A 10,991-nucleotide genomic window follows, 5' to 3' on the forward strand; every position below is an offset into this window, starting at 1 on the left:
TAGATAGCTGTCAGACGGAAGCTCATTTTCCTGACAGCTATCACTCCTATGATATGCGTGTGGTCTGACTCCCCTACTGGTGGTTTATCTTCCTTCCCCCAAACATCTGCCATCCGGTTGAGAGAAGTACTCCCCCCACACACAATAGATGGTCAGCAGGATCCACTGGAATAGATTTAGAAGGTTTAGAAGTGTTACATCTAATGTGTACAGATCATTCTTAGAAGTCGGTACTGTGACCTATGTATAAAAATTGGAAGTATCTAAGGAAGTGAAATCAATGGTTTTGCCAATGAACACACCCTGGATGTATGTACAGAGATATAAGCCTACCTGCAGGAATAGGTGGTCTCTCCACCCCGAAACACCTTGCCACATAGAGGAGGGGCTTCACTTTTCCTCAATTTCTCCATAAAGGCATTGGGGTCTTCTCCAAACAGGTACCATTCTAGGGGCGTTAGGATGGACCCTTGAAATAACTGCTCCCGATTCTCCACTTGCGCTTGGTAGTCATTTGTGTATAAACTGGGGGCACCACTTGCCAAAAGCTTGTGGAAGGACGAGGCAAAATCCACTGTGTTGCCCAACAACTATAGAAACAAGAAGATTTTACATGAGGTCATATTAACTTCCAGTTCTCATCTCAGGATAATTGACATATTATACTAGGTTTTGTAAAAATAAAAAAACCTTTTGCATTCTCTATTTCTGGTGCTGTATTAAACAGTTTCAGCAATGAATGGAGCAACAGGGATCATGCGAGACCCCTGACCCATTCAAACTCACCCTTGCTATGTTTGGTAATGCTTTTAGGAATTTTGGACAGCATAGAACCCCCCCCCTCCTCCTTTTTAGTGACTAGCTGTAATCCCAACAGAGGGGGTAAGAGTTTTTCTTAAAAAGTTTTCCTAGTTTATACATTTGTATTAACAGTTCAGAAAAGGTGTGAATGTTTAGCCTTCTGTATTATGTATAGTACAAGATAAGGATATACTTGGAGAATTAGTCATCCAAAGAAACGGAAAAAAATTCACTTCCAAATAACAGCCTTCAGCTAAATGAATTGTGTACCGATTCTACAGAAGTGATGTCTGGGGCGTGAGAATGCAAGCTTTGGAGAAAAGCCAAGTAACACAGAGAGTTCATCCTCTGACTACATTTCCCAAACCAAGAAAACCCAAATATTAATCAAATAAAAAAAAAAAAAACAGATGTCCACCTTCACAACTATTTACAATGCATCTTAAAACTAAGAAACCTTTGCCGTCTTCCATGATATTGATGGCTTAGGTTTAGTATTCCATTGAATTCTGATTCTTGGCACTCACACTGATCAGCACTTACATTCCCCAAAATGAGACAAAGCTACAATAATAATATACTCCACAAATTCAAGACGGTTGCTGCATGGATGAGGCTGCAGCACTCACAAAAGGTATTGCATCCAATCTGCACTCATTGATCTGCAGGGAAATCCCATAATCAGAATTAAAACCGTAGGGTTAAACTATAGCAAAAAGATAATTTTAGGGGGTTTCCTAGTCTATGATTTTTTTAAATTACATCCCCCCATTTAGATCATTTCTGGGTAAAAACAGTTATACTTCCAGTTAACACTATTTCCTGCAGTGTTTTCATGCTTAGACTACACTTCCAAAGAAGCCTTGCACAGCAGGCTATGTGTGACGATCTTCTCCTCCCCATCAGCTTTTGTAGAAAAGTCAATGAAGAGACTTCAGCATAGCCAGCAATCAGAGTATAAAACAGCAATTTTCACCCTGTTCACACTCATCATCTGTGTGTTTTTCCCCTCCATCTCTCAGTACAGTATCACTACAGCACTTCATTGTACCAGCAGGAGCTGTTCATCCTCCCTTCTCTGCCTGTAGATTAAGCACATACTGCACATCTACCTCTTTGCACATTGGTGATGAGCAGTCAGGCTCTTTATAGAACATCCAGTAGAATAATAATTCTTCTTATGACCGCAGCTCAAAACCCAAATGACGATCCATGCACGATTCCTCCTTATTTATGTGCCAAACACAAGGGATCACTTTCAGGGATAAGTCACCGTTCAGACCAGAAACCGCAAATGTTTTCACTCCTGTCCTAGTCTCCTCCACTCACTGTATATGAGAGACATATCCAGACATAGTATAGACAGTTTCACAATTTTAAAACTTTTTATTCAAGTTCTATTCACATATATAGATAAAAAATGCGCATATCAAAAGTAACTCCACGAGGACGCCAATCCTTGCCCGACCCAGGGTTTTGCCTCTATGCTTCTTCCGGGGCATGATTGGCGTCCGTCCTCTAGCTTAATTTATACACAAACAGCTTCTACATAAAATACATTTTCAATTTCATACATACATTAAAAATCAAAAAACAGGGAATATATCTAGTTTTGTACAAGGTCTCTGACTGAAGAAAAACACTTGAAGCATACATATACATAGGACTGTGAATCCATGTCCGCTAACTTCTCCGAGCCTCATAGGAGTCAGTCTCTGTTTTCCAGCTATCATCCAATCACAGGGGGTGCTGGGCCAAGCCCTCCAACCTGTCTTTCAAAGGCACGTGGGTGTTTAACCAATTGATTAGATAGCGTGCTTCACTCGCTGCCGAGTGAGTTGGAGAAACTAAAGCCTTTTTTTCTTTCTCATTTACGATGTATCTTATTTACGATGTATCTCCAGGATGTTGAATTATTTTTAACTCCCCATACATAGAAGTATACTCATGAATTACACAAAAATTGTAGATTAACTACTCTTATACTACTATTTACTCTTATGTGCATCAATATAGTCAAAATACATATTCTATTAAATACAGTCCAATTGTCAATACTTGCAAAAAATTAATAACAAAAAGAAACATTTTGTGACCCCCCCCCCCCAATTATAATCTAAATTTTAAGACTAGGACAGGAGTGAAAACATTTGCGGTTTCTGGTCTGAACGGTGACTTATCCCTGAAAGTGATCCCTTGTGTTTGGCACATAAATAAGGAGGAATCGTGCATGGATCGTCATTTGGGGTTTGATCTCCGGTCATAAGAAGAATTATTATTCTACTGGATTACCTAATAGTGGATGTTTGCTGGATCCATCTAGGACCGTTGTGGATAGCTCATAGGAGAGAAGATGCAGCACCACGCAATACTATTGGTCTTTATAGAACAAAAATCAACTTGTCATGTGTGTAAAGAAAAGCTCCAAAGACATGCAAGTAACCAGGAAGTTACAGATTACAGAGGTTACCAATTACCAGTATACCCGAGAGACTGTATTTACAGGAAAAGCATCTTAGCTCACCTCACTATAAAGAGCCGGATCCTCAATAGCTCCCTATCTAATTACATAGGGAGTTGTTTTCAGGCAGCCAACCACCCATCCCCACTAGTTTTTACCCAAAATGTTTAGGTTAACATTTGGTCCAAAAATAAGAGGCAGGGCTAATTAATTTGCAGCAGGGATAGGTGAGCAAGAAAGAGCGAGCTCTTAGAGCCGGGTCATTGGCAAACAACTAATCACTAGTAGATCACTAGTAGCCTAAGGAGAGACAGTTCATCATGTGAGCAAGAACCTGGCAAAGCTTTCATGCCTCTTACTCCATCCAGCCCAGTCTGTGATGTCTGCGCTATGTGATGGAGAACAAAGAGGGGCTAGCCAATTCTTCTGCCGCTCTCCGGTCCTCCTAGATTCTTCACTTAAAGGACATCTACTACCAGGATCTAGGCATGCTGGGTGCACCCTCTAACAGCATCTGCTCTTCTTTAAGCTTTCTATATCCTTGTTTTTAAGAAAAATGAGCCTGAGGGGCTCCAGGCTCCATCAATACATATGTAACCCAGAGCCCCTCAGGCTCATTTGCATAATTTTAAAAGCATTTTTCAAAATCAGGACATAAGAAGTTAAAGGCAGAGCAAATCCTCGCAGAGGGGACACACTTCATTATGTCAGTGTACTTGGTTTACAATCCTTCATCCTGGTGGTAGATGTCCTTTAAAGGAAACCTACCACTTGGAATTGTGCTTCTAAGCCGCAAATACCGTGCACGGTGCCGGCGCTTATCTTCCTTATGTTCTTAAACAGATGATTAATCTTTATATAGGAAGTAGCTTCACAGCACCGTGGTAAGCGCACGGCGCAACCATGCGGGCGACCACTTCCTATTCCGACGCACGAACGATCGCGTGCATGGTGCGCTGAGCACGTACCGCGGTGCGGTGAAGCTACTTCCTATATAGAGATTAATAATGTGTTTAAACGCTTTACATCTGTTTAGGAACATAAGGAAGATAAGCTGGTGCACGGTATTTGCGGCTTAGAAGCACCATTCCAAGTGGTAGGTTTCCTTTAACAGGAGATGTACGGGTCTGTTCAGAACAAGGACTCTGGCTATGGATGTAAAATCAGAGGAAGTAGCAAAATTGGAAACAGAAGAGATTACATAACAATTTAGATACAGCATTGTTATACAAGACACATAATTCTGTAAAATTGTTTTTCTTGTTATGCAAATAACCCAAATTTAGATTTTTCATGGAAACTCCTTCAATCCTTTAGAATGTACAGCAGAAATCTGTATGTAGGTGTGTGTACACTCAAAGCTGCCTAAAGCTTCTGTATTATATGAATCACTGAGCTGTCAGTGAGGAGCACTTTACATTATAATACTGTCTATACAGGCAGTCCCCGGGTTACGTACAGGATTGGTTCTGTAGGTTTGTTCTTATGTTGAATTTGTATGTAAGTCGGAACTGTATATTTTATTACTATAACCCCACCCATTTTTTTTTTCCTGCCGCTTGTATTTTAAAATTGTTGGGTTGTCATGAGAACCAGGATTAACAATAAAGCTTAACGACAACTCTTAATAAATGTTACAGCTGTTTTTTGTAGCCTGGGACTAAAGTACAGTAAATTACCAACATCCAGAGGTCCGTTTGTAACTAGGGGTCGTCTGTAAGTCGGGTGTTCTTAAGTAGGGGCCCGCCTGTATATTATATATGTTTAATCATATAGAGTTCCTGTTATGTGATGTCATATATTTCCTGCCGCATGGGAAATCTCCTCTGTCCAGATGTTAGATAATCCAGGACAGCTTCCATCTACAACACAGCTTTCATGTGACAACCTATGAAGCCATAAACACTAATCTTCATCCTTTTCCTAATTATTCAAACCAAAAGGCACAAATTGTTTCATTGGAATTTTTTACTATAACTTTGAATAATTTCCTTATCATGTGACTTAATCATGTGACTTAATCTTAATCATGCATTGTCATATAGAAAGCCAAATCACAGGATGCTGGAATATACTACAGTAAGTGCTTCCGGATCTGGACTTTCATCATCAAAGCAATAGGCTCTATAGGAAGCGACAGCTCCTAAGACTTCTAAAAACTCAGACAGAAGTCACTTGTCATGTGTGTAAAGAAAGGATCCAAAGACATGTAAGTAACCGGGAAGTTACAGATTACAGAGGATAACAATTACCAGGATACCCTAGAGCAGTGATGGCGAACCTTTTAGAGGCCGAGTGCCCAAACTGCAACCCAAAACCCCCTTATTTATCGCGAGGTGCCAACCAAAAATTAAAGCAGCAACTTACTGCTCCCTGTTCTTCAAAAACTTTCAATCATATTGGCCTCCTGAGGACAGCAACACAGCAGAAAATGGAAAATTTTCATCACTTTAGCTTCTTTTCAGTTTCCCTCTGTACACAGAGAGAGGTCCTCCAAAACTAATTCGGCCCTGTCTATTCATTCTCCCTCTTCCTACAGTCCCAAGTAGCGAAGTAAGTATCAAAATATGACGGAAAGCAGCATCTTTTAAGTTGCTTGGAACTGCAGGATTCTGTGAGTCTTGTCTGGTGTGCTGGGGTGATGCCCCGGGTGCCCACAGAAAGAGCTCTGAGTGTCGCCTCTGGCACCAGTGTCATAGGTTCGCCACCACTGCCCTATAGGCTGTATTAGAGGGAAAGGCAACCTGTCACCTCCTCAGTCTATCCAAGCTTTAGTCAAAACTTGATAGATTTCATCTAGTATTGCCATAATTCAGATTAAAAGCCTGGCATTGTTAGTGGTGGCAGCACACTGAGCACTCAGGTGTAAACTGATAGGGCGGCACGGTGGCTTAGTGGTTAGAATTACAACCTTGCAGCGCTGGGGTCCGGGGTCCTGCAAAGAGTTTGTATGTTCTCTCCATTTGCATGGGTTTCCTCAGGGTCCTCCCGTTTCCTCCCACACTCCAAAAAATACTGGTAAGTTGATTAGATTGTGAGCCCGATTGGGGACAGGGACTCATTTGGCAAGCTCTGTGCAGCGCTGCGTAATCTGTGTGCGCTATATAAATTATTATTATCATACCACCAGTGTAAGCAATAATATATATGATTAGAGGGAAATAACTCACATCCCCTCTATATAAGAAGAAGTTAATGTGAAAATAAGTGAAATATACACAGGTATTGTGCAGCAGCCATCACATGTTTTCTATCGAACCCCAAGTGCTTCGTATGGCCCTACGTGATGCTGAGTGAATTAACAGGAAACAGAATATCGTGCTTTCGTGTGTTGACATCATAGCAGCCGATTTCCATCCAGAGAGAGAACTGAGAATTACAAACACAGCCTACGGACGGGAAAAAATACTAAAAAGTGCAAAAATGTCAATTTATTCTAAAGGGTTAACAAAAATAGTAGGTCACTGAAAGCTGAAGGACCGTGTAACCTACAGCTGCCTCGGGAGCCAGGGGTAACTACTAGAGGGGTAAATATAGCTTTTTCTTGAATGTGTAACACCTCTTACTCAGTACCTATATGAGTTGTAAGTTGTAAGACACCGTTCATTAAGTGACGTGTATACAGAAATCATGAATACATGGGCCACAGTAACCCATCGTTGCCGTCTATGTGGGAAGTTTACGTCTCCTGCTGAGTTACTTCTGCCATTTATAGTCATGGAGCTGTCAGCAAGTCATTTAAATAGACACTGGCATTGCCGATGCCAAAAAAACAACCCAAAGTTAGTCACACACATTAGATAAATCCATAAAGTTGTCAGAATCCGCCAATAACAGGGGACCAGACAACCATCATATGTATATAGGGGCGACCAGAAGTCAAGGGAGACAAGGATTGTACTTTTACATTCTAACATGCCAGAATCCAAAACATTCTGGTAGGTGATTAGATTGTGAGCCCCACTGGGGACAGGGACTGGTTTGGTAAACTCTGTGCAGCGCTGCGTAATCTGTGTGCTCTATATAAATAAAGGAATTATTATTATCCTCTTTGTCCCCTAATGAGATGAGATACTTGCAGGCTGGACATGCATGTGTATGAAGGGGTGGTGAGAGTTGTACAAACAATGATATGGTTATTGCCCCAAATATTACATCTACCAGGTATGATATAGGCTCATGTATGCAGAATTCACCTTAATCCTTGCAATATCTCACCGGTAAATTAATAAAATTACCTTCCCCCCCTTTTCCCACAGTGATTTTCTCTCTTCCATTGAGAGTAGTGTTCCGCTGTGGTTTTAAGAACCACAAAATCTCACTGGCAAATTAATAAAATGACCCCTCTCCTTTTGCGCAGGGTTATCCTTATTATTAGATGTTCATTGAAGTCAGCGATTACAGACATCTGTTCTCCGTCACAGAGCTAATGTTGTCATGCAGTTGCCTGCAGTGCTGCCCTGTGCCAGGTAGTAATTGGTTATGTACCTGCAGCTTAAGCTACAGGCCTCACACCAGAGGAGGAAGCTATGTACATCACAGCTTAACCCTTCTGTTACTGCACTGAGACCTAGCCAAAGAGAATATCACGACCTGAGAGACAACCTCCCGAGGTACCAATGCCTACCGATATCTACAAGTACAGTTACATGGCAGTAGAGTCCATACCAACAGTTAAATCAGGACCAAAATCTTCAGTGAATTCACATTTTATATCACAGATTGACTTCTAGAGTCTGGATTGCAGCGTATTTCACCTCTGCGGTTCTGCGGTTTTAAGAATGAGAAATTCACATTAACACCTTAGATGCCAAATTTAGCAAAACAGTCAAAGCCACTACAATGCATCTAACAGAGCTCTGAGTAGTCTTAAAACTGGCACACAATGCCCATCTAATGATCAACCCCCCCCCCCCTCATGACATATCCAGTACATCTGTAATCACATTGCAGACAATGGTACTGGATTCTGAACCAGATTTTCTGCTTGAGATACAAAATGCAGGGGCTGCAATGATAAATCCACACAAAAATTTCCATTGTCTGAAAGGACTTGCAAAAAGAAACCAACTCATATGAATGAAACTGTTTAAGTGCAAACATCCACAAACCGGTTTCTGCTGACTTTCCATGCACTAAACACAAATTATGCAAACAATTTTTTTTACCATATTGATCAAGTTATTGAAAAATATGCCTCTGTAATGATAATAATCTTTATTTATGTAGCGCCATCAAATTTTACTGCACTTTACAAAGCATAGGGAGCTTATACAAATATAATAATATGTTACAGAGTACAAGCTATATTAAAGAGCGTGTGGCCCTTTAAGAGATCCACTGCCTGCAGCCTTCCTCCAAAGTAAAATATTTAAAATGTAAACAAAGTGAATGTAACATCCTATTGTCTGCAGTCCACAAGGGGAAGGAATCCGCAACAGGAAACTCTGATGGCAACAATAATAGCAGGATGGCAGAGGGGCACAGAGCAGCTTCAGAAACTGGCAACCGCCCATCAATATGACGATTCTATGTCTGATACAACCAGCACATCCACTGATATGTCCAAGTGTGAAAGATTTGTAGGTTCCCTCTCCCATTAGGATGTATATAGTATAATGTTCCGAGTATGGAATGTCTGGTCTTGGAGCTGTATTGTACAAAACAATTTCCGAAGTGTAAAATCAAATGTTTTTGGTCAGTGATATTCAAGTATCCAATTTTGCAGTCCTAATGTCCTCCGAGTTGTTCATATTTTCACATCCTACTCTGACAGCTCTGAGCTACTACCTCTTTTTTTATGAACATCTACCAGCTTTGCATGTACACAATACTAACTGCATAAGAATGACATTAGAGAGCTGTCTATTTGTTTTTCCAAGTACAGGCAGTCCCCTACTTAAGAACCCCCGACTTATGTACAACCCCTAGTTACAAACAGACCTCTGGTAATTGGTAATGTACTGTACTTTAGCCCCAGGCTTTAACAGTTATTAAGCTTTATTGCTAATCCTGGTTATTATGACAACCCAACAGTTATAAAAACCAATTGTCACAGAGACCCAAAAATAATTTGTCTGGAGTTATAATAAGAAAATATACAGTTCCAACTTACATACAAATTCATCTTGAGAACAAATCTAAAACCTTTTCTTGTATGTAACCCGGGGACTGCCTGCACCCATTGACATCAATGGGCAAGTTTCCTGCACAACTCAGATCAGAGTAGTGTGCGCTATGTTTCTCTGATAGGACTGGATCAACAGACCATGGAAAACATCTGATCTGTGTGTATAACACATTAGGCTATCAATGAGTTAGGTCTAAGTGCCAAAATATGGGACTGTAGGAAAGATGTCTAACTTCTAGGGACTTTACTTGTAAAAGTGAAAGTAGAACACAAGGAAATATGATCATGACAGGTCACAGCACAACATGTCTTCTATACGTTACCTATGTATTATGTCATGTATGTCCTTCCCAGTCACAGTACATACATGTTACCTATGTATTATGTCTTCTATGTCCTTCCCAGTCACAGTACATACATGTTACCTATGTATTATGTCTTCTATGTTCTTCCCAGTCACAGTACACACATGTTATCTATGTATTATGTCTTCTATGTTCTTCCCAGTCACAGTACACACATGTTATCTATGTATTATGTCTTCTATGTTCTTCCCAGTCACAGTACATACACGTTATCTATGTATTATGTCTTCTATGTTCTTCCCAGTCACAGTACATACACGTTATCTATGTATTATGTCTTCTATGTTCTTCCCAGTCACAGTACATACACGTTACCTATGTATTATGTCTTCTATGTCCTTCCCAGTCACAGTACATACATGTTACCTATGTATTATGTCTTCTATGTCCTTCCCAGTCACAGTACATACATGTTACCTATGTATTATGTCTTCTATGTTCTTCCCTGTCACAGTACATACATGTTACCTATGTTTTATGTATTCTATGTCCTTCCCAGTCACAGTACATACATGTTACCTATGTATTATGTCTTCTATGTCCTTCCCAGTCACAGTACATACACGTTACCTATGTATTATGTCTTCTATGTTCTTCCCAGTCACAGTACATACATGTTACCTATGTTTTATGTATTCTATGTCGCAGCACAGATATGTCTTCTATATGCTCCCAGTCATCCCATTTTCTTCTGACCTATCACATCTATAAGTGTCATCTTTGTCTTACAGAGCATCTACATGTCTTCTATCTCATCATAGCCATCATGTTACATACATATCATAGTGTCTTCCATTGTTTACATGTCACATGTCCCCAGTACACAGCACACCCATGTGTAGTACATCAGTCACCCCCATGATCAGTGCTATCCTGCAGGCGCAGGAGGTGTCTGCTCACCAGGCGGCTCAGCTCCCGCTCCTCTCGCTCTCCCTCAGCCTCCTCCATCTTCACTGACACCAGACCTCCTCCTCCTCCCGTCCCATAACAACACAGACTTGCAGCAAGCGACACAGCAGACGAGGGTGGGGTTTACGACATCCGCCGTGCCTTACGGCACTGTGGTTACAGCATTCACTGCAGTAGTGACTAGTATGAGGACTATAACTCCCAGCATACCCCGGGCTCAATAAGCGGATGACTGTAAATCAATAACAATGCCGTCCTCCGACAACGTTTTGTATATAAAGTATAGACAAGCAATCATCACTATGGATACAAAGCGCAGGCTTAG

General features: G+C 40.8%; 1 protein-coding gene across 1 annotated transcript in view; it reads right to left on the minus strand.

The window, feature by feature from the left end:
- UBR1 (ubiquitin protein ligase E3 component n-recognin 1) overlaps nt 1-10,870 on the minus strand; it is a 64,744-nt gene extending 53,874 nt beyond the window's left edge. The window contains exons 1-2 of the mRNA XM_072115650.1: nt 10,658-10,870; nt 334-590 (exon numbers count right to left, since the gene is read on the minus strand). Coding sequence (XP_071971751.1) covers nt 334-590; nt 10,658-10,705 — 305 coding nt within the window. The 5' untranslated portion in view covers nt 10,706-10,870. The remainder of the gene's footprint in view (nt 1-333; nt 591-10,657) is intronic.
- Nucleotides 10,871-10,991: the final 121 nt, after the last annotated feature.

Source organism: Engystomops pustulosus, chromosome 7, assembly GCF_040894005.1.
Source record: "Engystomops pustulosus chromosome 7, aEngPut4.maternal, whole genome shotgun sequence".
NCBI lineage: Eukaryota > Metazoa > Chordata > Amphibia > Anura > Leptodactylidae > Engystomops > Engystomops pustulosus.